At 32.9% G+C, this 27,657-nt stretch overlaps 1 protein-coding gene across 2 annotated transcripts in view; it reads left to right on the top strand.

The window, feature by feature from the left end:
• The window catches only part of CADM2 (cell adhesion molecule 2), a 1,024,870-nt gene that overhangs the window by 883,229 nt on the left and 113,984 nt on the right, over window positions 1-27,657 (top strand). For both annotated transcript variants that reach the window (XM_008704693.2, XM_008704703.1), the window contains 2 exons: window positions 3,757-3,927; window positions 27,510-27,600. In XM_008704693.2, coding sequence (XP_008702915.1) covers window positions 3,757-3,927; window positions 27,510-27,600 — 262 coding nt within the window. The remainder of the gene's footprint in view (window positions 1-3,756; window positions 3,928-27,509; window positions 27,601-27,657) is intronic.

Consider the following 27,657-nt stretch of genomic DNA (forward strand, 5'->3'; position numbering starts at 1 on the left):
TTTTTTTTTAAATCAATCAATAAGATAAAGTCAGACTTCTCTGTAAATAAGTAAAACTCAATGGACCATGCAAATATCTACCCACCAGGTATCTCAATTTCAATATTACTTTCAAAGTCAAATCTTTGCATAGACCAAATGGAGAAGCTGAACTTACATACTTTGTTGTTATAAATATGTCTTTAAATGTTTTAAAAGTAATTTAATATGTAGTAAAATCAAATATTTTATGTACTTTATTCAAGATAACTCTTTCCCTGAAATTATCATTGTTCATTTGAAATGAACAAGAAAATGGAACAGCTTTCTCTTTCACATTTAAGATCTTGTTATAATATCTTTAGCCTATCATTTTGATTTCTAATCCATTAAAATTACCCTCTTCTTATCAGCTACTTTAGACTTAAGAAATTTTAAATTAAATGAAAATATTATTAAATCTCTTTTCCATAAAGAACAAATAATCCCTGAGTGTACCATTTAACAATGAATTCTAATCATGCACAGTAAGTTTAAATATCAATAAATGAGGGGCACCTGGGTGGTGCAGTCCTTAAGCATCTGCCTTCGGCTCAGGGCATGATCCTGGCTTTCTGGGATGGAGCCCCACATCAGGCTCATCCACTGGGAATCTGCTTCTTCCTCTCCCACTCCCCCTGCTTGTGTTCCTTCTCTCACTGGCTATCTCTCTCTGTCAAATAAATAAATAAAATCTTTAAAAAAAAATGAATACACATCTTGAGAAAAGTATTCCTCAAGATTTATTTCATTCATGCTGAAATAAATTTTTCAGCCAAGTGAAGAACATTTATCTCAATGTAAATTTCACCGCAAATATATATTTTTAAATATTCAAATTATTCAGATGACTGTCCTCTTCCTTTTTTTTCAAGTAAAATCTTTCTCTTTTTTTGTGTGTGTCAAGTTTTTATTTAAATTCCAGTTAGTTAACATATAGTATAATATTACTTTCAAGAGTAGAATTTAGTGATTCATCACTAACATAAAACACCCAGTGCTCGGCACAAGTACCATCCTTAATGTCCATCACCCATTCAACTCCTTCCCCTGCCCACTTCCCCTCTGGCAACCCTCAGTTTGTTCTCTGTATTTATGAGTCTGTTTTATGGTTTGCTTCTCTCTTTTTTCCCCCTATGTTCATCTGTTTTGTTTCTTGAATTCCACATGAGTGAAATCATATGGTATTTGTCTTTCTCTTATTTCACTTAGCATAATACACTCTAGTTCCATCCACATCATTGCAAATAGCAAAATTTCATTATTTTTGATGACTAGATAATATTCCACATTTTCTTTATCCATTCATCAGTCGATGGATATTTGGGCTAGTTCCATAATTTGGCTATTGTTGATAGTGCTGCTATAAACGTTGGGGTGCATGTGTCCATTCAAATCAGAATTTTTTATCCTTTGGGTAAATACCTGGTAGTGCAATTGCTGGGTCATAGGGTAGTTCTATTTTTAACTTTTTGAGGAACGTCCTTACTATTTTCCAGAGTGGCTGCACCAGTTTGCATTCCCACCAACAGTGTAGAAGGTTCCCTTATCTCCGCATCCTCACCAACATCCGTTGTTTCCTGTGTTGTTAATTTTAGCCATTCTGACAGGTGTGAGGTGGTATCTCACTGTGGTTTTGATTGTATTTCCCTGATGAAGAGTGGTGTTGAGCATCTATTTATGTCTCTATTAGCCATTTGGATGTCTTCTTTGGAAAAGTGTCTATTCATGTCTTCTGTTCATTTCTTAACTGAATTATTTGTTTTTTGGGTGTTGAGTTCGATACATTCCTTATACATTTTGGATACTAACCCTTTATCAGATATGTCATTTGTAAATATCTTCTCCTATTCCATGGTCTGCCTTTTAGTTTTGTTGATTGTTTCCTTTGCTGTGCAGAAGCTTTTTATCTTGATGAATACCCAATAGTTCATTTTTGCTTTTGTTTCCCTTGCTTCTGGCAATATGTCTAGTAAGAAGTTGTTATGGCTGAGGTCAAAGAAGTTACTGCCTGTGTTTCCTCTAGGATTTTGATGTTTTTCTGCCTCACATTTAGGTCTTTCATCCATTTTGAATTTATTTTTGTGTATGGTGTAAGAAAGTGGTCCAGTTTCATTCTTCTACATGTTGTGCAGTCCAGTTTTCCCAACATCATTTGTTGAAGGGACTGTCTTTTTTTTCCCATGGATATTCTTTCCTTTTTTTCAAAGATTATATATAGTTGTGGGTCCATTTCTGGGTTTTCTATTCTATTCTATTGATCAATTTGTCTGCTTTCGTGCCGGTACTGTTTCAATGACAATAGTTTTGTAATATAGCTTGAAGTCTGGAGTTGTGATGCCTCCAGCTTTGGTTTTCTTTTTCAAGATTGCATTTGTTATTTGGGGTCTTTGGGGTTCCTAACACATTTTAGGACTGTTTGTTCTATCTCTGTGAAAAACACTGTTGGTATTTAGATAAGGATTGCATTAAATGTTCTAGATTGCTTTTAACAATATTTGTTCTTCCAATTCCTATTATTTCCTATTCTTTTGGTTTATTTCAATTATAAATGGGATCATTTCCTTGATTTTTCTTTCTGCTGCTTCATTATTGATGTATAGAAATGCCACAGATTTCTGTACTTTGATTTTGTATCCTACAGTGTTACTGAATTCATGTATCAGTTCTAGCAATTTTTTAGTGGAGTCTTTTGGGTTTTCTACATAGAGTATCATGTCACCTGTGAATAGTGAAAGTTGGACTTCTTCCTTGCCTAGTTGGATGCCTTTTATTTCTTTTGTTGTCTGATTGCTGAAGCTAGGACTCCTAGAACTATGTCAAATAACAGTGGGGAGAGTGGGCATCTCTGTCTTGTTCTTGACTGTAGAGGAAAAGCTCTGTTTGTCCTCATTGAGGATTAAATTAACTGTCTTTTGTATATGTCCTTTATGATGCTGAGGTATCTTCCCTCTATCCCTACTTTGTTGAGTGATTTATCAAGTATGGATGCTATACTTTGTCACATGCTTTTTCTGCATCTGTTGATAGGGTCATATGATTCTTATCCTTTCTTTTATTAATGTGGTGTATCACCTTGATTGATTTGTAAATATTGAACCACCCTTGCAGCCCAGTAATAAATCCTACTTGATTGTGGTAAATGATTCTTTTAATGTATTGTTGGATTCGATTTGCTAGTATTTTGTTGAGAATTTTTGCATCCATGTCCTCTTCCTTTTCTTTATAAAAGATGACATCTTCTCATTGTAGGTATTCTCTAGCAATTATTGTCATCTCACATTATTCATGTTGAAATCATAGCTCAAATACATTGTACTTTCTTTTAGGCATAACCAGATGTTGTGAATTTGGCCTTCCCAACTCTACTTGAGGCTCAGAGAATTAAGATTATCTTTATGTAAAATTTAAATCTAAAGAAAGGAGATTAATATTGTAAGATGGCCTGATTTCTCAAATGGAGTATTAAAAAAAAAACTGACATGGAAGAAATATAGTTCTGTGTCCCACCCTTTTATTTTATTTATGTAGTTACCTTTTAAATTTTATTTCCAAAGTAGTTGTATTTTTATTTGCTCAAACTGAAATGGATTAAATGTTAAATTAACAAATATTTGCTTTTTAAAAATTGAAAAAGAGAGGGAGATGTTGCTTCCAGTTGTGTCTCGAGTAAATGGAATCTGTTACATTTTGAAAGCTAATGTCACAGAATTTTAAAAACTTGCGTTTTATTTTCAGACGTAAAATATTTAAAAGAAGAGGATGCAAATCGCAAGACATTCACCGTCAGCAGCACACTGGATTTCCGAGTGGACCGGAGCGACGATGGCGTGGCTGTGATCTGCAGAGTAGACCATGAATCTCTCAATGCCACCCCTCAGGTGGCCATGCAGGTGCTAGAAATACACTGTAAGTAAATGCTACTCCCTTCCTATTTATCTCAGCAGAAGCAAATCTCTTCATCTACAATTAAAATCATTTCACACTATCCTGAAGTACTACTGCATGTGTGCAGCAAAATCTTCAGCAAAGTGAAGTACAACTACTCTCACTAGTATTAATCACATTCAGAGGAAGGTAGTCCTTGCCTGAATATCACTCTTGACAAAGAAGTGAAATAAAGAAAATATCCTTATTAAAGGTTAAAACTTCTAATTATGTTCCAGCTGATGACTTGAGGCATGTGTATGCCTGTGGGTGGGGTACGAAGAGTAGTTATTTTGGCAGAGTCAGTGAGGGTGGGGAATCTGAGAGGGCCTTGATGGACCTTATTGTACAAAATTAACTTTGTTATACATAAATATGTTGTCCTATCTGTGCTTTTAAAATTAGACAATGTTTAACTTCTATATGAGATATTCTAAGTCTTTATAAATACATGGGCATATCCATTATGTTTTCTTCATCAACTTCATCGTTACTGACAAGTGATAGGAACAACATTAATTGGATGACTCCAGTGGTCCAGGGGCAGTGCTAAAGGCTTCGCTGGCATTATTTTATCTCATGTCTCATGTTAGGGCATCAGCATAAAAACCTGATGAGTAGTTACCCTCTTTAATTAGTTTATGGATGAAGACACTGAAGGTTATAGTGGTTGAGTCATTTGGCCAAGTTCACACAACTAGCAAATGGTAGACTTTAATCATGATGTTTTATTAGTTAACAAGACCCTGGAATATAACAGGTGATCTGGAAATATTTATCCACATGAAAATGAATCAACTGAAATATATAAGATAAAATTGAAAAAAGTAGAGCCCAGGGGATTGCATTTCTGAATTGTATTACTTCATTTTTTTAAAATATTGGAAAGTTTTTGTTTGTGATAAAGTTATAGTTTGAGTTTAGAATTTGTGTGATGTAACATTACATTAAATCCTAAAATGTTAAATCTAAGTACCAGTCTTTTAAATCCTCACTTTGTTTTTGGTTTTTGTTTTTATTTCTTTATTCAACAAGAACTTATTGAGTGCCAACTATGAAACAGGCATTATTTTAGGCACTGGGGTTACATAAGTGAACAAAAAGATAACATTAACAAAACAAATTAAGATTGTCTTCATGTGTCAAAATTACCACCACCACCACCAGCAACAAACTCCAGTTTTCTTACAGTATCCATTCTCGGTAAGAATGACAGAAAAGCAAAAAAAATGAAAACAATGTATAGGATGCTGTGTATTAAGTGCTATGGGAAAAAAAAAAGCAGAGGTGATAAGGAGTACAATTTGAGAAATGGGAGTGGAGTTCAAGGAAAGTGTGTATGTGTTAGTATATAACATATATTTATATGTATTATGATAAACATTTATTATATTTATGTTATACATATATTTAAATAAAAAATAGAGTAGAGGGATAACTGGAGAGTAATTATGAGGGAAGATCAGAAATATGCCACGAGGACCAGATTTTTTTTTCACTTTTTGATAGAGAAATGTCAAGCTGATTATGATTTTTAATTATTGCTCATTGTGTTTTAATTATTCTTAGTTTAATAGTAATTGAAATTATTATCATATTTTAAATACTTTCAATTATATTTAGTTTCATTAATTTTCCTCTTGTTTTCATTGAAACAAATTCCACAGCAAGCATATTTTAGAGCCCAAACTGAGATTATCTTCAAATTTCAACATTTACCTGCAGTGACACCTTGGGACAATTACTGTTTGAGCTTTATGTATAAATTAGATAATTCATTTCTACAAGGATCAAACTAGACCATTTTGTTTATGGCATTTAATGAACTTTCAATGAATGCCACTTGCCTTAGTTAGTTCAAGGCTGCTGTAACAAAAATATCCATAGCCTGGATGGCTTATAAACCAAAGAAGTTTATTTCTCACAGTTCTAGATTCTGGAATTTCCAAGATCAAAGAGCAGGTAAGGGGCTTCATCCTGGTTCATAGATGGCTATCTCCTCTCTGTGTCTGCACACGGCAGAAAGGGTTAAGGGGCTTTCCAGGGTCTCTTTTGTAAGAGTACTAATCCTAGTTATAAACTTCTAATAGCCCCACCTGTTAATACATCACATTGGGAATTAGGCTTTAACATACGAATTTTAGAGAGACACAGACATTCAGCCTATAGCACCTTCCCTTTCCTGTTTTTTCTGATTTTATCAACATGTCTTTCAAAATGTGGAAAATTGTATAATTTGATATGTTGAGAGGACCCAGGTTATCAGCATTTGACTTGAACTTTTTTTCACTTATATATAAAATGAAGATTTAACAATAATATTTAATTACTAATTTAACTGTAATTTCAACATATAATAAAATAATAAAAATTAAGTCATAAAAATATTAAAGGTCACCAGCCAAAGACTAATAACCAGAAACCCACCAATAGTCAAGCAAAATCAGATATTTTAGCTTGCTATGGTAAAGAAGAGGCAAACCAGGTGACTCTCTAGGTACTGGCAAGAAAGAGTTTGAAGAGCCTTGTTTCAGGATTTGGGTTTGTCCTGAATATTATAAAGAGAATTCTAGATTGAATGCTGTCAGTACTGAGGACAAATCAAGCATGTGTATGTTGGTAAATTTTACCTAGGAAGCAAAAACATTAAAGCAGAATTAGATTCGCTATTGTAAAGATGCAGCAGTTAATCATGCTAAATTTTTGTGGTTGCTGAGTGTCCTGGTCTCTGTCGTGTGTCAGACCTGGACATGGAATAGACTTGCCTTTGCCTTCTTCCACCCCATAGTCACCAGGCGGCTCTAGCTGATTCTTTTTTAGATTCTAGAGAATTGTTTACATTTGTCGAGAATATTTCAGTTTAGCTGTCAGATGCCAATTGTTAGCAGCCAGTCATTTTTAACTTTCTTGGGGTCTAAAATTAAAATGGAGCTATTATATATACACTTTCTGGGCATTTTTAGCTGTTCACTATATTTCAGTGTGCATTATTAAGCGAACTTCATGGAGGAAGGCAATTGAATTGCTTCATTTTTTAGGAAGTTTTATGTAAGAAATGTTCCACTTGCTATCCAATTAAAAAATAGCAACTCATTTTATCATGGTTTAATATGTAAGTGGCTAGAAGGCAGAGACCATATCTATTTAAATTATTTCTTTTAGCATCTAGCATACCGCCATTCAAGTATGTGAAGGTAATTAAAACTAACCGATGATAATGCTGAATGTTCCTTTAGGGATGCAGAACATTCCCCAGAGATGAAACATGGAGTGGAGAGTGGGCATTTAGCAACAGTTTGCATTAAAATTAGATCAAATTGAGCAAACTGGAGGTGGCCTTCATGGCTCTGCATAGGCACACATGTGCAATATGCATGATGTGGAAATTTCCATGGATGTAAGTGGGGAGAAATAGAAAGAATTGGAAAAGGAAGAAGGTGATTAGTCTAGAGTTTATGGAACATAAATTTAAGATTTCCGCAGTGTTTTACAATGGTCCCATCATGAATAACCACAAAAATTGGCCCAAATGGAGGAATATTTAGTATTTTGGTCCCCCAGAACAAAAGAGTTGCCACTGTTTTCTGTGGTGAGTGACAAGACCAAATGTATAACCCTACAATAATGGAAAGTTAAGACTATACTTGAAATAAAAATCCTGTGTAATTATGGAGAGGCCAAGTTTGCTAAGAAATTAGAAGGAATTGTTAAACACATAGGGCAAAGAGCAAAAAATATGGTAGGAAGAATTATATTTCTAGGCCTATGTTTTAACCCCATAACCCTGTGATGTACAATTTAGAAGGACTCAGTCTCTAAAGTATATCACAGCAACATGCATTTCTTTATAAGATATTAATCATAAATTTTAATGCCATATGAAGGAAGATAGTTTCTTTAAACTTGAAATTTAAGAAAATGTAGAGTTTTCACTATGAACCACAAATACCTGAAAATTTTGCACAACAGATAACTGCACACTTTGCACCTGAGCAGTGGAAAATGCCACTCTCTTTTTCTTATATATGGAAATTCTAATTCATCTTTCTATTCTTATGCAGATCTCTTTGAAAACAATAACTTTTTATTTGTCTGATTTAATTTTTAGAAGAACAGATTGTATAAGTCAGATTTTATATAATTTTCAGTAAGAATAATGTATCTGCACAAACAGAAAGAAATATGCACAAAGCACAGAAAAGAAGAAAATAACTGAACATTCATTTTCTATATGTGACACTGACAAAAATTTCATAAAAAGTCAGCTGTTATTGAAAAGGAGAAACAGAAGAGACAGATCAGTAAAATATTTCAGAATAATGAATGTTCTAAGAACTCATTTTAGTACTATGGCATTGAACTGCCAATATGGATAAATAAGTCTCTGTATGTGTGTGTTATGGTAAATTATATGTATAATATTCAATATTATATAAATATTAATATATGTTATATAAATATTCATTATATATGAAATTCATCAAATTATGAAATCTTATGCTATCATTAATATTTGTTTAGTATTTACCACTTTGGTAACAGTGCCATTATTTGCTTAAAATATAAGTAAATGTTTATATATGCACATCACAAAATCAAATTCCCACTTACTCAATGCTCCCTAACCTCTCTGGCCAGGTCAGTGTCTTTTAAATTGTCCCGTGTTTGTTGAATTAACTATACTTCCACCACTTGTCTGTTTATTATAGAAAGCACTTGATTAAATATTTCAGACTATCTAGATTTATTAGACGGAAAGGTGAGTGTTACAAGTAGATTTTTATTTATTTATTTTTCTTGTTTTTATCTTTATTTTTATTTTTTTTTATAATGATTTTTTATTGTATTATGTTAGTTACCATACAGTACATCCCCGGTTTCCGATGTAAGGCTCGATGATTCATTAGTTGTGTATAACACCCAGTGCACCATGCAATACGTGCCCTCCTTACTACCCATCACCGGCCTATCCCATTCCCCCACCCCCCTCCCCTCTGTGGCCCTCAGTTTGTTTCTCATAGTCCATAGTCTCTCATGTTTCATTCCCCCTTCTGATTACCCCCCCTTTCTTTATCCCTTTCTTCCTCTACTGATCATCCTAGTTCTTATGTTCCATAGATGAGAGAAATCATATGATAGTTGTCTTTCTCTGCTTGACTTATTTCACTTAGCATTATCTCCTCCAGTGCCGTCCATGTTGTAGCAAAACTACTGGGTGTTTACCCCAAAGATACAGACGTAGTAAAGAAAAGGGCCATATGCACCCCAATGTGCATAGCAGCAATGTCCACAATAGCTAAATCGTGGAAGGAGCCGAGATGCCCTTCAACAGATGACTGGATTAAGAAGTTGTGGTCCATATATACAATGGAATATTACTCAGCTATCAGAAAGAACGAGTTCTCAACATTTGCTACAAGTAGATTTTTAAAATAACATATCTCACTCATTTGGCATCTCACTTATGAAATGCTGATTATCTAATTACCTGCTCTACCACAAATTATCTATGGTCTAGAGGCCAGTGTTAAAGGAGTCGGAAAGGTGAAATGAGAACTATCTTTAGGTTAGATTTTTGAAAATTAAAATAAATTACTATTTCCACATTAATGCCTGAGGATACTTGAAAGGATTTTTTAAGATTTCAAAATATTTTTGCAAAGATCATGAAATGTATACATGCTAGACTCATGAAGTAATCTATGCTCTTTGGCAAAAAGATACATTTATCTACATTAACAAAGGTGTAACCTCTATTAAAGATCCCAATGTTTTTTTTATTAATTTTTTAATTGAAATATAATCGGCATACAATATTTTACTAGTTTCAGGTGTACATCATAGTGATTTGATATTTTTATACATTACAAGATGATCACTACAAGTTTAGTTAGCATCTGTCACCATGCAAAGTAATTACAATACTATTGACTATTTTCCCTATGCTACACATTATATCCCCAGGATATTTTTCTTTTATAACTGGGAGTTTGTACCTCTAAATCCCATTCATCTATTTCACCCATCTCTGGATTCTTCCCCCTTCTGGTAACCTACAGTTTGTTTCCTCTATCTATGGGTTTATTTCTGTTTTGTTCATTTGTTTCATTTTTTAGATTTCACATATATGTAAAAGTGAAATCATATGTATTTTTCTTTCTCTATCTGACTTGTTTTACTCAGCATAATACCCTGTAAGTCCATCCATGTTTTGCAAATGGCAAGATTTCATTTTTTTTTATGGCTGAGTGATATTCCATTACACACACACACACACACACACACACACACACGCACACACACACACACCCCCCATAATGGTGAATGTATCCTTCCTGAAAAAGTTTAAAACTCTATTGGACAACCATATATGAAACGAATTTAAGATGTAATTCGAATGTTTAAATTTTTAAATTTTAGCTTTTGTTGCTTTGTCTGAGAAGACTGGTCCAAAAAAAAAAACATTGCAAAGACTAATGTCAAAGAGCCTACTGCCCATACTTTCTTCTATGAGTGTTATGGTTTAGGTCTTACATTCAAATTACATCTTAAATTCGTTTTCATATATGGTTATCCAATAGAGTTTTAAACTTTTTCAGGAAGGATACATTCGTATGTTGCCCATAATGGTGTATTATTGACATGTGGTCACAAGATACATATTTTTTTCTTTTATATGTAAAAGAATATTTTATTTGTCCTTGCAATATTGAATTATTTAAAGTAATTGAACCACCAAACATTTTAAGTTATCTCAGTGCAGGGATTCAATGTTACTATAAAGTTTATGTTATTAATAGAAGTAAACATTTTTTGTTATTAAATCTCACTGAAGAGAAGAGTATGTATTTGTGAGCAGAAATTCCAAATTTTAACAAATATTAAATTCATATATTAAACTAATACAATATATTCTTAACTGGCCTTTCCTAATCAAGCTCATTATGAAGTTCCTAATCAAGCTTATTTTAGAAGTTTTAACATTATTTTAAGCACACAAATTAATTTCATAAAAAGGCAGTCAAAAATATCTCCCAAATGATGGAATGTATGTATTATACAGAAGACAATGTATCTTTTGCAGCTAATTTTAAGTCAGTTTAATCAAGAATAAAAACTGGATAAGAAAATGAGACAAATGATTTTGACAAGTAAAAGCTAATATTGAGAAAATAACCATAAGTGATTCATATCCAATATTTTTAGCTTCTGATTAAAGAGCATTCTGTTTTATAAGTCTGTTTTTAAAATGTAGTTCAAGGTTGATTTTTCCTTTTTTTTTTTTTTTTAGAGAGAGGGAGGGGGGAGAGAGGCAGAAGGAGGAGAGAGAGAATGTTAAGCAGGCTCCATCTCCAGCTCAGAGCCAATGAGGGGCTCAATCTCACAACCCTGAGATCATGAACTGAACCAAAATCAAGATCACCTGCTTAACCTACTGAGCCACCCAGGTGCCCCCAAGGTTGATTTTTCCAAAGTGACTACATATTTAACATCCCAAGGTTTTCAAATTGTTTTAGTTCTCTTTTCTGATTGAGCTATAATACATGTACACACACACACACATGTTTCTAAGAGAAAAATAAATAGAAGACTATAATCCATTATATATCGAACTTTATTGGATTAGCTCTTAGTATGTCAGAAAGATTGTCTTATTATTTAACATCTGGGTCCAAAAGACTTTTTTTAATTGATAGGTTTTATTTTTATGAGCAGTTTTCAGTTTATAAAAAATTGAACAGAAAGTACAAAGTTCCCATATATACCCTTATCCTACCCCTCTCACATTTCTCCCTATTATTAATACCACGCGTTATTGTAATACTTACATTACAGTTGATGAACTAATATTGATAGATTAGTGTTAACTAAAGTGCATAATTTACATCAGCCTTCACAATTTAAATTGTACAAATCTGTAAAGTTTTGACCAGTGTATATTGTCCTGCAGCCATGGTTACAATATCATACAAAATGCATTCACTGCCCTAAAGCCCACCTGTGCTTCACCACTGGATTGCTCCTTCCTTCTCCTCCACCCCCTGGCCATCATTGATCTATTAGCTAGATGTATAGGTTTGCCTTTTCTAGGACGTAATGTAGTTGGAATTATATAACATATAGTCTTTTTAGACTGTTTTCTTTCACTTAGTATTACACATTTAAAGTTCTGACATGTCTTTTTGTGGCTTGATAGAACATTTCTTTTTACTGTTGAATAATATTCTATTGTCTGGATAAACCAGAGTTTGTTTATCCATTCACCTATTGAAAAATACCTTAGTTACTTCCAAATTCTGACAATTATAAATATACCTACTATAAATATCTGTGCACAGGTTTTTGTTTGAACAGAAGTTTTCAACTTTGAGTAAATGGCATTCAAATTTTAATTAGAGCAAATTTTAGCAAAAGGCAAATTGATTATGAAGAGGCAATGTATCTTAATGTCACTAAGACTAAAACATAACATTTTAGAAAATCTAAATGTTTATTTTATACTATAAATAAAATTGCTGGCAAGACCATATTTAGCTTTGTAATAAACTGTAAACAAACTTGCAGAATGGTTGCATCCATTTGCATTCCCACCAGCAATGAATGAGTGTCCCTGTCCATGTCCTCACTAGCATTTGGAGTTGTCAGTGTTTTGGATTTAGGCCATTCTAAATAGTGGTGGTATCTAATTTTAATTTGCAACTCCATAATGACATATGATGCTGAGCATCTTTTCATATGCTTTTTTTCATTTGCATATCTTCTTTGGTGAGGTGTTTAGTTAGATTTTTGCCAAATTTTTAATTGGGTTGTTTTTCTGGTTGAGTTTTAAGAGTTCTTTGCACATTTTGGATACCACTCACTTATCACACATATCCTTTGCAAATGCTTTCCTCATTGTCTTTTCATTTTCTTAAAGTGTCTTTCTCAAGAGCAAACATATTTAAGTAAAGTTCAACTGACCAATTTTTTTCTTTCATGGATTATATTTTCAGAGTTGTACCTAAAAAGTTGCCACTAAACCCAAGGTCAACTAGATTTCTCCTATATTATCTTCTAGGAATTTTATAATTTTACACATTACATTTAGGTCTATGATCCAAATTGAGTTCACTTTGTGTGTTTGGAATTTTTTTTTTTTTTTTTGCATGTGGGTGTCCAGTTGTTCCAGCATTTGTTAAACAAACTGTCATTTCTCCATTGAATTGTCTTTGCTACTTTGTTAAAGATTAATTGACTATATTTATGTGGGGTTCTTTCAGAGCTCCCTATTCTGTTCCTTGATCTATTAATTTTTGCATTAATACCATACTGTCTTGATTACTGTAGCTATATAATGTCTTGAAGTCAGGTAATGTCAGCCCTCAGACTTTCTTCTTCCTCTTCAATATTGTAATTTTATCTATATTTGTAAATTTATAATTAAAAATTATTGTAAATTTGATTATATTATAATTAAGGCAAATGTAATTATCACTATGTTAAGCTTTATTGTATTAATGCTTGATATGTCAGGAAAGAATGTAATTACCATTCACCATCTGGATCTAAGAGAGATGTTATTTTAGATTTTTATGTTGTAAGTTACTTTTTGAATAATGTATAGATGTAATCATAAAGGATAGGAAAAACAACTTTATTATACTCTTTAATAAGAGTTTAAATATAGGGGCACCTGGGTGGCTCAGTGGGTTAAGCATCTGATTCTTACTCTCAGCTCAGGTCTTAATCTCAGGGTTGTGAGTTCAAGCCCTGTGTTGGGCTCCATGATGGGTGTGGAGCCCACTAATGATAATAATAATAATAAATTTAAAGTAAAGCAGACTTGAATTTCTATTCTGTATTTTCTGTATTTCATGATATATATATATATACCCAAAATGGGCAACAAGTGTCATATATGTTCCTAGAATAGACCGCATTGTTAATACTGAGGTCAGATTTCAAATACATCTCTAATGTGTTCTATTTAGTCATTGCTTCTGGTTCTTCTTGCACTTGCATTGTCAAAATGAAATACTCTAAAAAACGTTGATGGTTCGTAATTTTGTCAAAGACAGTAAAAATGTCTTTGCCCTGTAATTGCAAACATTTCATTTTTAGATTTATAAGCACCAACTAAATTGAAAAAGAAAACAAATTTTAGAAATTTTTAATTACCAAATGCCTTCAGCATTTATCCGCTTAGGAACTATATAAGTTCTTATGTGCAGAAATCATAAAAATGAAAGAACATTGTCATATTGCCTTTTTAGCAAAATCGAGTTGCAAAATATTATGTGATGAAGTCCTCCCCTTTCTTTCCTTAGAAACAAATTGTTTGCATATTGATTTTTGAGTTTAATAAAATTCATCTAGGATTTCATAAGTGAAGAATTCTGTTTCACCATCATTAGATTCTTGAGTTCTACTGTTTTCTTTCTGAATTTATCATCTGATCTATCTAATAATTTTGAGATACCTTTCTCTGTCAATTTTATTCTCTTGCCATTTTGGGCAGGAAATGAAAGATTCAGAATTCTCAACTGATCGTAAAAGCTAAGCAACCAACAAACAAGCAAACACAACTAGAATGATGGTGTTTTTATTTCCAGACTACTTTTCTACTACCATGTAAGAAAACACAAAACCCGACCAATAAGTAAATAAGGATGAGCCAACAGTGATCATTTATATCACTCTTGCATAAACCTTTCACACCATCACTGTCTAATAGAATTTTCTGTGATGATGGTAATGTTCTTATCTGTCCCAAAACAGTAAGTAGCCAATGTCTAGCTATATGCGGCTATTAAGCAGTTGAAATGTAGATCTTGTGACTAAAGAAGTATGGTTTAAATTTTATTTAATTGTAATCAATTTACATTGAAATTTAAATAGCCACATGTGACTAGTTGTTACCATATTGGACACCACCACTCTAGATGATTTCATCATACTTCCATTTTTTTATTGTGTCATACCTTTTAGCATAGTTGGGGACAATCGATGAGTTAGGGTCGAATTCATGGTGAAGTAATTCACAGAATGCTGAAGGAGCAAAATTTTTCAACCTACAGAAAATATAACACCATTACAATTTCACAGTGTATTTAGATTTACAAAATAGTCTGGTTTTTTCATATCATAATTGCAAGGTAGAATAATTTAAAATCTATTTTGAAGAATGAATTCTCTCTGTTTTTTGGAGGACCTCTGAGAAAGGACACAAATCATGAAATACTTTTTCTAAAATTAGAACTGTTTCAAAAAGAAACTCAATAACTAAAATTGAGGCCATTGCACTCTAACAACATGCTAAGGGTTAACCTTACATGCCTTTTTAGGAAGGAAATTTTTATTTATGTTTTTTATGAACAAGGCTAGTTATTTTAGTGATTATTATTACTTAGGTTGTACACGTAAAGCAAATATAACATTGTGTGTCAACTATACTCAATAAAAAAATTAAAAATTTGATGATACTGGGAAAATAAAAATAACTTTTAAAATATTTTTTTCTTGGGGCGCCTGGGTGGCACAGCGGTTGAGCGTCTGCCTTTGGCTCAGGGCGTGATCCCGGCGTTGTGGGATCGAGCCCCACATCAGGCTCCTCCGCTATGAGCCTGCTTATTCCTCTCCCACTCCCCGTGCTTGTGTTCCCTCTCTCGCTGGCTGTCTCTATCTCTGTCGAGTAAATAAATAAAATCTTTAAAAAATATATATATTTTTTTTCTTTCCATTTATAAAAGATACAAATAAAATCTTTTTATCCTAAAGGAGAAATTTCATGGAGACAATCTACCATAACTATGTAGTTATTTTTTGATTTGGCTTTTCTCAATTTAAACATATTTCAAAATATACACTATATGTAAGGACTGTTGCTGTATTTTTTTATTGTTATTGTGATGATGATGAATGAATGATGATGATGATTTTGGCCTTTGTCAAATTTACTAGAATGACATAAAAGGGGACATTTTATTTTAGTTTTTGAAGATTTATTTATTTAGTTTAGAGAGAGAGAGAACAAGAATGAGGGAGGGGCAGAGGGAGAGATAATTTCAAGCAGACTCCCTACTGAGCATGGAGCCCCATGGAGGGCTGGATCCCATCACTGAGATCATGACCTAAGCTGAAATCAAGAATCAGACATTAAACCAACTGAGCCACCCAGGTATGCCAAAAGGGGACATTTTAAAGATTAAATAACATATGAAACAAAACCAAACTTGATAGTTGACTAAATGGTTAATGAACATGAAATGAGATATTAACTCCCTCACTAAATTGTATAGTTTTATATTAAGCTTTCATGTTTGACTTAACCTATGCATTGTCTATTAATGTATGTTTGTGAAATAAACACTCAGTGCTTAGGCCATCACATAACAGATTTATAAAATCCAAAACAACTTTACATTAATGTGTTCATTATTTACTGTTTCTTTTTGCATCCCTGTGAGGAATTCTATTCATGGTGACTTAAATAAATTTTCTTTAATTTATCAAAAACAAACAACTTGAACATGTTTAGAAACACAGTGAATACTGGTTTTTCATTTTCATTTTAAATAATGATTTGGAGCCTTGTTTTTTTTTTTTTTTAATGAGCTTTCAGAACTGTCAAAATTTCCTGTGTAGTCATGAAATTTAACAAGTGGCCTTCCTGATGCCTTTTCCTAAGTAATCCATCTCCAGTGTCGAAGCTATCAACTAACTGAATTTATCTCTGCCTCCCAGAGCACAACCAACTCTATCAATTTTGAATCAAAGCTATGCATTTTACATCACCATATCAGACCACTTAATACAAGAGCACTTCATTTGATAAATTATTATTATAATTATTTTAATTATTATAAATTCCAAATTATAAATTCCTTCAGTCCCTAAATATTTTATAATTATTCTAAGAACAAGAATAAAATATTGGAGAAACAATTATTTTAAACTAAGATGTAAGTAAGGATAATAAGGGAGATAGAGAGAATGCACTTAACGTACTATAGAGTCTGCAATTGTAGAAATTTGTGAATTAGAATATAAGCGAAAATATTGATGCATTTATTATCTGTACTTTTACTGCAACCTTTTTCTTTGACTTAAGATTTTCCTTGTGGCTCAATTTTATAATAGAGACATTTTGCTTCTAATAGCTCCCTGATCCATTCAGTTTTACGCACTGCCAAATATCTTCTAAACCTTGGTTCTGACCCTGATACTCACTTGATTACAAACTTAAGATGGCTTCTTATTGCCTCTAACATGATGCCCAAACTCTTCAGCCTGACACTAAAGGCTTTGAAAATATACCCACCTATAACGCTGCTCTCGGCACCTCTTTAGAGATAATGCATCCTAGACTTCACATTATTTCTAGATGCCTCGCATACAACCTCATATACAGCCCACATTCTTCTCTTCATCAACCCTTTGTTCAACTCTTTGTTTGAATTCCCTTATTTTCTCTACCTCTAGAAAAACTTTGCCAGTTCAAGTAGTGTGTATTCTTTGAGTTGTTTTAAGTGCCACTTCTCCAGGTAACTTTCTTTGTTTCTGACAAAAACATATAATCTCTTCCTCCATAACACCCATAATACTCCATCAGAGTTCTATCTTGCTTTCAGTTTTGAATTTTGCATGATTTTGAACTATATATGATTTATCTTTCTGATTTGGATTAAATTAATGGGTTACTATATTTATGGATGTATAGCGCCTGAATAGTAGTAGCAGTGGGTCTTAGACAACACTAATTTGTACATATTTGTTGAATAAATAAAAGATTGCCACAAAAATAATTCTTCATTAGAACTAAAAGGAATTTAACAGACTGTTGAAAGAAAAGTACCTGATTGTTTTGAGCATTCTTTGCATAGTGTTGTGAGTTAAAAGGAAAGTTAAGGGTTTGAGTTTTACTGTAAAATTACAAACAGGGAAAAAAATGGACACTTTAGAAAAAAATCAGTCTTACACAGGGGAAATAAATAGCAGCTGAAATGGTTCTGCTTAACTCTTGGTATATCAACATGAAAAGTGGTCGACTTTGAGTGTAGACTAGGTTTGCTTTGTAGCTATTTACTTCAGGAAGGTATTATAATGACCTTCCTCAGAGTATTCAGCACTTCCTTCATTTCAGAAGTAGAGATATGAGAATAGACCAAGTATCCCATATAAATGTACACGGTTTCACAGTTCTCTGGTCCTTCCCTGTCTGTTGTAACAAAGAAGAATATATAGGTAATGAATAGAATGAATGTAAACATTTTACAGAAAGGTACTATTGACATCTTGGGCCAGGTATTTCTTTGTTGTGGAGGGGCTGTCTTTTGTACTGTAGGATGTTTAGTAACCTTCCTGGACTCTATCCATTAGATACTAACGGTATTCCTTCTATATGTCCCCCACGTTGTAATAAGCAAAAATGTCTCCAGATATTGCCAAATGTCCTTGGAGATGGGGTGCACAATTGCCTCTAATTGAGAACCATTATTTTAGAGAAAAGTTCAAAGTGGTTTCACAAAGTTGAGTAGGTGACTAATTTTCTTTAGTATTAATGTAATTATCAAGAGATACTTATAAGGGTGCTAATTAAATTATTTTTTCAGAAACTTTTATATAATAACATTGCTATAAAGCAAAGAATCACAACTCTTTCATTTACATAATATTTAAAAGTTTCTAAATTTTCCTTAATAGAAATTTGTTGTGGGAATATTTCTGTATTATTTTATAGAGAAGAAAAATATGTTGTTGAGAAGGCTCTATCATAATAAATAAGGGAATATATTTCTTTATTTTTAAAATATTTTCCCAGTTTTATTGATATATAACTTTAATATATAATTAATATGTAACATTGTATTAGTTTAAGGTATACAACATAATTATTCAGGATAGATAGATAGATATGTATATATATAAATGATTACTATAATGTTTACTTAACATCCATCACTGTACATAGTGAAAATCATTTTTCTTTTGATGAGAAATTTTAAGATCTGTTCTCTTAGCAATTTTCAAATACACATATAGTATTGTTAACTATAAACATCATATTACACATTTTATCTTCAGCACTTAAAAATCTTGTAACTGGAAGTCTGTGCCTTTTAACCTCCTTTACTCAAAAGAATATTTTCATCTGTTGAAGAGATGTGAGAAGGAGATATAAGACTTGAAGAAAAAAAAAGGAGACAGGCAGATTGACATATGGTTTACATGTAGAATTCAGTAACATTGCCAGATAGGTTTTATAACTTGCAGATCATATAGAGTCAAAGCAAATCTTTTGCCAGTTTCCAATTCAACCAGATGGAGAAAGAGTCGATTTTAAAGAATAGAGGACATGGAATTTACTGCAAAAAGCACTAGCAATTCCTAGTGTCTTCTAAGAGGGAACAGGAAACACAAGCTTATTGAGGTGTAGTGAAGATCAGAGAACAAGATTCAAACTGCGTAAGTGATTTATGATTGTGTAACTAGGGTGAGTGACTCCTCTGAGCCTTACTTTCATGTTCTATACAATAGATCAACAGCAGAACCTTCCTTGAATGCTGTATGAGAGAATTCGCTGAGCCAATACATATAGAATATTTACAACAATGACTATTATTTACCAAGTATTTGGTCAATGTTCACTATCATTAGAAGATAGCTGTGACAAATAAATTTGACAAATATATCACACTGGTGGTTAGAAAATATTAAAATCCATTACTCATTTGTTCAACAAATACTTAATTGAGGGACAGGAGTTACTCTAGAACCAAGGATAAACCAGTGAACAAGGTAGATATAATCTCTGCTCTGATGAGTTTGCTTTTCTAAGAATATGGTAAACACTCAGCACCATTTATGAAAACTAACACCAGAGCTTTAGATGTTACACAGTGAATGTTATAATGTACAGTGTTATTATGTTATATTACAATACTGGTGAAACAATGGCTAGACATAGATAATAGTATTGTGCCTCATATGTGTTAGGGACTATATGAATGTTAAATGAATTATTTGGGAGTACTCATAGGAAATAACTTTTGTGAACACATAAAATGATCAAGATAGTATTTTGCTTTTAACCAAGGATCCACATAATGTCACGGACAATGCAACTGACTGTCGTTTTAATTTGTAAACCACCTTTGTTCCTCGATATATTATACAATATGGAATGATATAGTAAGGTAGTAGTACATGTTAGTTTACAATTGCTTCTCTTATTTGGCAATTTTTTCATCATCCATAACAGGCTGATGTTTTATATAATCTTAAATTTCTGTTGTATTTCTTTGATTATGGAAGAGGTACAGTGTATTTTTTTCTTTTTTTTTTATTGGTAAAACATTTGATTTAAAACTTCTTTTTATTCACCTCAGAGCCCTTAGTGATGGATAAATGTTGAACCCCTGACACTAAATACTTTAAGAGCTTGTGCGTTTAAGATGGTCCATTAGGTGGTTTAATGGTGGCTGCATCACTGATCTTTTCTCCTTTCTATAATCTTTGTCGAGGATATAGAAAATCCATTTCACTGGATCAATATCTTTACTTTGACTCAAATCCTGAGTTCGTCAAATAAAACAAGAGGTGTCCTTACTGCCAAGTTCATAAAGCTTTTAAAATTCTGAATAAAAAAAGAATCATTTGTGCACCAATCTATCTTTTGATAGTAATTGTGCTTGTTTCTAAGTGAAACCCAGAATTGGTCAGATAAGTTAAAGAAATAATACTTAAATCTAAAGTGTGTTTTCTTTTCACATTTTAATAATTTTAAAAATAGATTTTAAGAGTGATATTTTTCCTACAAAAGCCTTAGAAAGGAAACATTGTGCTTTTAAAATAGCTGCGTATTTTGCTTGTTTGCTAGTAAGCACTGAAAAATGATTTGTGGATGAATGAATATATCCTTATTTTCTATATTCTTATGCAAAACTTTCTCATTTACTTACATTTTGAAAGAAATAAGAAGCAACTCATTCATTTATTCATTCAACATTTAAAGAACTCTTACATTTCGGGCATTTTGGTATGATCTGACAACATACAATGAAACCGGTTAAGATCTTGGATCCTGAATGCTCAAAATGTAGTAAATGAAGTAACCATATGAAAGTATACATGTTTTACTAAGTGCAGTGTTTTATAATAATCATATATATCTTCTATTATGAAATAATTTAAACCTAATTACTGTTCTCAGCCATTTGTATGTTTTTATATATTATAAATATATATTGCATATAATATATATGATTGTACGCAATTATGTTGAATAAATATGGTGTTAGAGTTGATTTACTTGAAGACATTTTTAAACAGATGTGGAAATTGTTATTTAAAAAAATGAGTAACATATAAGACAAAGCTAAGATAAATTCATAACAATAAAAATAATGTATTTTTACTAACCCCCTTCTTTATTGTCATCAATTGGTACAGTACAATGCATTATATTAGTAATTTGAAAATACTATACACATCCACAAAGTACTGAAGAAAGAACGTCATTCTGTTTTGTGAAGAAGTGAAACAGGATGAAACGCAACTCATGTTCCACCGAGACTGGAAAATAGATTATTTCCAAAGCAATCCGGGAATTACTACTTAAGTAAACTTTGGTTAAAAATATATATATATCCCCAGTGTTTTTGAAATGAGAAACTACAACCAAGAGGAAAATCTACAAATAACTTAAGAAATATAAACAAACAGACAAACAAAAAACCTTTTTATAATTCTGGACAGATAACTTGGCAAAGACATGTAATAAAAGTTTTGAATTATGCAATTTTTACTTTCTCATTCCTACTTATACCTTGGTTAGTAAAAAGATTAATAGGATAATATATGCATAAATTTAAGATTATTTTATAAAATCATTATCTTATCTGTTGTGCATTGTGACACTTCTAAAAAAACTCTCCATTCGTTTTGATATATAACAAAATAAATAGTAAAGAAAAATATGTTTACATGGTGTTTTCAGTTTTAAAATGAATATTTTAAAGAAATCCTGGAAATTGAAGATTCTTAAATTTAACTCAGTTTTTGAGATGACTATAATTTTTTATTTGTCTTTTTGTTGGCTGAGATAACTAAGTATTAGAGTTCTATACCAATATAAAGGTATTATTTATAGAAAATTATTGATATTTCTCCAAAATGATTTTAACCTAACAGTGCTTGGTCAACTCCCTTATGTATACAACAAAGTGACTAATGAAAAGAAAATAGGCGTAGTAATGACAGATATCTTTAGCATTAAGTAAAAACCTGTTAAAGCCCAAATTACCTTTTGTTATTTAAAAGATGCTTTGAAAAAAAGTCAAGTTTGGGGTGATAATCATATTACTGTAGTATCTGACATGGTAAAAAATGAAATTTTGTGTGTATTGCTAACATGGAATATTTAAAGAGGAATGCTGACTTGCATGGAAACATAAACTAGAAGTTGGCTGATTATTTCTTCCTTTCATTCTTTTGTTCTTTCACAGAGAGAGAGAGAGAAAGCATAAGCAGGGAGAGCAGCAGAGGGAGAGGGAGAAGCAGGTTCCCCGCTGAGCAGGGAGCCAGATGCAGGGCTCCATCCATCCCAGGACCCTGGGATCGTGACCTGAGCCAAAGGCAGATACTTAACCAACTGAGCCACCCAGGTGCCTCTTGGCTGTTTATTTAAATAAATTTCTCCAAAATTGAGTAATTCCCCAGCCAAAATCTGGAGGAGGAGAGAAAACTAGTTTACTTAGGAGATATTAAAAAACAAATTGGCATTTTTATAATCATGCAGTTATTATCTAATGTTATCTAACACAGAAGATTTATACAAGGAAAAGAGTCAGCAATAGAAATTTGATTAAATGAAGTATGAGCTAGGAGTAAAAGTCTATCTAAGGTTTATAACGTGAATATTTAAGATTAATTTTACATACAACAGACCCCAACAAGATTTCAATTAAGCATTTTTTAATATTTTAGAATTAATATATCAAACTGATAAGGAAATATAACAAAATCTTTAGCATATTCATTCATTCAAGAATTTATTTATTAAGCACAGATTTTGTGTAAAGCATTATGCAGGATACTGAAGATATAGCTGTGACTGTTTAAAAATTACACCAAGGTGAAAGAGAACATGTGGAAGAGGCATCTGATCAAACTTGAGGGTAATGAATGAATGCCCTTAGCAAAAATATTTGAGTTGAGATTTAAGAGTTAAATAAGCTCCCCCAGAATGGAATATTACAGACAATTTGTATAAAATTCATTCAAATAATAAAAATAAATGTTAGAGGGCAAGAGAGTGGGGCTCCTGGGTGGTTCAGCTGGTTGTCTGCCTTTGGCTCAGGTCATGATATCAGAGTCCTGAGCTGAGCAGGGAGTCTGCTTTTCCCCACCCCCCTGCTCATGCTTGCTCACTCTATCAAATAAATAAATAAAATCTTAAAAAAAAAAAGGCAAGAGAATGAAGAAGTGTACAGATCACATGAGACCTAAAGGCTATACTAATGATTTTGCTTTTAATCTTAAGAGCAAAAATTAACCATTCAGGATTTTAACCAAATCAGATTTATGTGTTTGTTTGTTTTTAAGATTTTATCTATTTATTTATTTTAGAGAAAGAGAGATAGCATGAGCAAGGCAGAGGGGCAAAGGGAGAGGGAGAGAATCCCAAGCAGGCTTCACACACAGTGTGGAACCCAACTTGGGGCTCCATCTTACAACCCTGAGATCATGACTTGAGCCGATATTGAGAGTCAGATGCTCAACCAACTGAGCCACCCAGGCGCCCCTATCAGATTTATGTTTTGAGAAGACAACTTTGTTTAGTTCTAGGAATCAGATTTTAGGGAGACAAAAACTGACACGAAAGAGAGAGACCGTTCACTATTGCAGTAAACTAGATAAAAGAAGTAGGTGTGGAACTATAAGAAGGAAATGCGTAGATTTGAAAACTATTCAGGACATAGATCAACCAGACTTGATAAATTGGTTGATGATAGAAACACAAGGAAACAGAAAGTGTCTGGTGTGTGTAGCTGGATGGAGGCTGGTAGTATCTACAGAACTAGAGATTGCTGGATGAAGAACATGGAGGTAAGGGTTGGAGAGCTTGAGTTCATTTTGGACATGGTGAAAGCACCGTGTCTTTTAGACATCTGAGTGGACATGTCAGATGGGTGCTGCATATATTTAAGTGTAGCTTGTGGTACAGAGCTGCCTGTAGGATATAAATCTGAGAATGATTGGTTGGTAGGTAGAAACTAAAGAGATGGATGTGGCTGAAAGGACCCAGCCAGAAATAATGTGAGAACAGATCATGAATTCCATTCTTGGTGATCTGAGTATTTAAAGGCTAAATGCAAAAAGACAACAGAACCTGAGAAAGAGTAGCCAGAGATGTAAGAATTGAATCAGAAACATGTGGGGGTAGGGGGATGCAGAGACAGGGGTGTTGTTAAATCTAGCAAACATAATTTGTAGGCATAGAAACGATCAACATTTTGAGTAATTCTGAAGTAAAATAAAAGAGCATTTTATCATATCCCTTGATTTTGGTTACTTTAGAAGACCATTTGGTGGTCTTCCTGAAAGTTCCATAGAAATACATGCAAAACATATTATCTGCTTTAGCATTTTCTTATAATTAAAATTCTGTATTTGGGATATAAAAGGAATACTGAATCATGCTTCAGGGAACAATTTGTTATACAAATTCTCACTTCTAATAAATTGCTTAAACAAAAACTGGCAGAGCTAAGAGAAATAGAGTCATATTCTGTTTTCCTCTATTCTAACAGCTACCTGCCACTTATATTTTACCTTAATGAAGCAGATACTAGTGGTGATTGGCCCATATCCCTTTGGCATACGCCATTTCTCTGCACTGAGTAGACTAAGTGTATCCGTGTAATAACATTCCCTCTCCCTCCAGAGTAATCCTCAACCAAACACTAATGAAAATTGGTAAATATTCCCTCAATACTCCTGTCCCTTGCTCATCAAATAAGATAACTCTGAGCCATGCCCTGCATTGTCTCTCAGAGTTCCATAGCAGAGTTGAATCCCAGTTGCCCACTGTGTCATCTGCTCAATAGCACATTCTTTATTTACTTCCTCTCTCACTTTCCAGTCCTTCCTAATATCACCCCCATAAAAGATATGTCTCAGGGTCTGTTTCTTAGATTTCTGTATTTGTCAGGGTTCTCCCAAGAAACAAAACTAATAAAATGTATACATAGAAAAAGAGATTTATTATAAGAAGTTGGCTCACACAGTTATGGAGTCTGCAAATCCTGAGACCTGCAGGCTGAGTTGCCAAGCTAGAGACCCAGAAGAGCTGATGCTTTAGTTCCAGTTTGATTCCAAAACAGGAAAAAAGCTGATCTTCTAGCTTGAAGCCCATCAGACAGGAAGAATTCTCCCCTATTTGGGGAAAGATCAGCTTTTTTGTTTTACCCAGGCCTTCAACTCATCTGACGAGGCCCACTCACATTAGAGAGAGCAATCTGTTTCACTCAGTCTACTGATTTACACGTTGATCTCTTATAGGGACACCCAGGTAGCTCAGTGGGTTAAGTGTCCAACTCTTAATTTCAGCTCAGGTCATGATCTCAAGGTCATAGGATCAAGCCTATTGTTGGGCTCAAGCTAGGTGTGGAGCCTGCTTAAGATTCTCCCTCTGCCTCTCCCCATGCTTGTGCTCTCTAAATCAATCAATCAATCAATCAATCAGTCAAATCTTTAAAAAAAAAAAAAAAGGTTTCTCTCTTACAAAAATACTGTCACTGAAATACCCAGAATAATGTTTAGGCAAGTATCTGGGCCCCATGGTCCAGTCAAGTTAATACAAATTAAACATCACAGACACCCAAATTAACACAACTCTCTTCTCTAGAATCTCACTTTCTGATCTTTTTTCTCCCACTTTTTTTCCTCTGGAACTGAAGCTTGCTTCTATTTGTCAGGATGAAATTACATTTTGCTATATGCATTATATGGTCAAAGTTCAAAAGACGATAAACCTCGTTTTCCAGAATCATTCCGGCTCACACTTGTTACCCTGCATAATTGTCGACATTTTGCCTTCTCTTTTTGAAATGTTCTGCTTTGAAGAAAAAATTATACAGTCATCCTAGTCAATAACTGATTCCATAAATGTTATGGTGATAATCAAAAAATTGATGAAAGTATAATTTAATCCTTTATTAAATGATTTTTTTCCTACTGGTTAAAAAAAGTATGATGAATATGTGTCATATTTCGTCAAATTGTTCTTTTTTTTTCCCCCTTGGGTTATTTCACACTGAAATTTCTTACCATAATGTATAAGAAATCCCTGTTTGCAACCAGGATATTATTGTTGATTATCAAGAATTTATTTTCTTCCTTAGAGGATTAAAAAAGAATGTATTTAAAATCTGTAAATAATTTGTAAGTATGATATAAGATCTTCCACAGGATCCTATTTTACTATTCAGTATATGACAAATCTAAATAATATTTTCCTGAAGTAACCTAAAAGTAACATAAAAGTTAAACTGTTGATACATACTTATTTAATTGGTTCAAAATCAGAGAGTGGGTCTAACCCCAGGGTGGTTCAGATTTTCTATCACACTAAGGGAAGGGCGGAAGTAATCGTGACTTTCGAGCTGTCAGAGCCCATTTTGCTTATTGTTGAGGGTGCAGAGATAAGAGCAGGAGGCAGTTCCATGTTGGCTGGAATTCCAGGTAGTGTTGGCCACACAATGCCAGGACTAGCAAAGTCTCGTAAAGCAATGAGCATGTTTACATCGTCTCTTTTTTTAAGTTTATTTTCCATTTCTTCTATGAAATAGGTGTCTCTGTGTTGATTAAACAGTATTAAACATGGCACGAAAGCTATACATATTAATGTCTTAAGGTATTTTTGAATCCTTTTTCACCAAGAATGATTTTATTGTTAAATGGAAATTTAAAAAAATTATAACAATTATGTTGCAGTATATATCACAAAAAGTTAACTTTTAGTAATATTCTAAATAACTATTTCAAATTATTTGCTAACTGTACTTTAGAGCAAGCAACATGTGCTGGGTGCTGCATTACTGCATTTTCAAAAAGATTCTGCATATTGCTCATAGAGACAGTAGTTGATCCTGAGTTCTTTGATGGTTCTTTACTGTGAGTCCTGGTATTCCTGCAACAGAAAAGTGTTGTTATTCAAATGTACATAAATGCATTCAGTCATATTCACAGCCATCTATAAATAGTTGAAGAAACAATTGTATGAAATGCTTGATATTCATCTGAACCACATTTTGCAATTTCAGTTTTATACTCAGATTTCAGAAATTATACAACAGTGGGGCTCATAAGATATTTGGATATCTTTGTTAGCTTTCCATAGACAGGATGGTAGCTTCTTAAAATTGTATACTCTGTTTCACCAAATCTAAGAAATCCCTTGTAAATGTAGACAATAATATTAGAAAAAGCCTGAACACACACCATGATGTACAATTATGAAATATATATATTTATGTGTATTTAGGGACCTTTCTTAATATTCCTTTTCATTTTTTTTCTAGATACACCATCAGTTAAGATTATACCATCCACTCCTTTTCCACAAGAAGGACAGCCATTAATTTTGACTTGTGAATCCAAAGGAAAACCACTGTAAGTGATTTAATGAGCACTAAAGTTTTTCACTTTTTCTCCTATCCTGCTTTGATT

The sequence above is a fragment of the Ursus maritimus genome, unplaced genomic scaffold (genome assembly GCF_017311325.1).
Source record: "Ursus maritimus isolate PB19 unplaced genomic scaffold, ASM1731132v1 scaffold_4, whole genome shotgun sequence".
Taxonomy (NCBI): domain Eukaryota; kingdom Metazoa; phylum Chordata; class Mammalia; order Carnivora; family Ursidae; genus Ursus; species Ursus maritimus.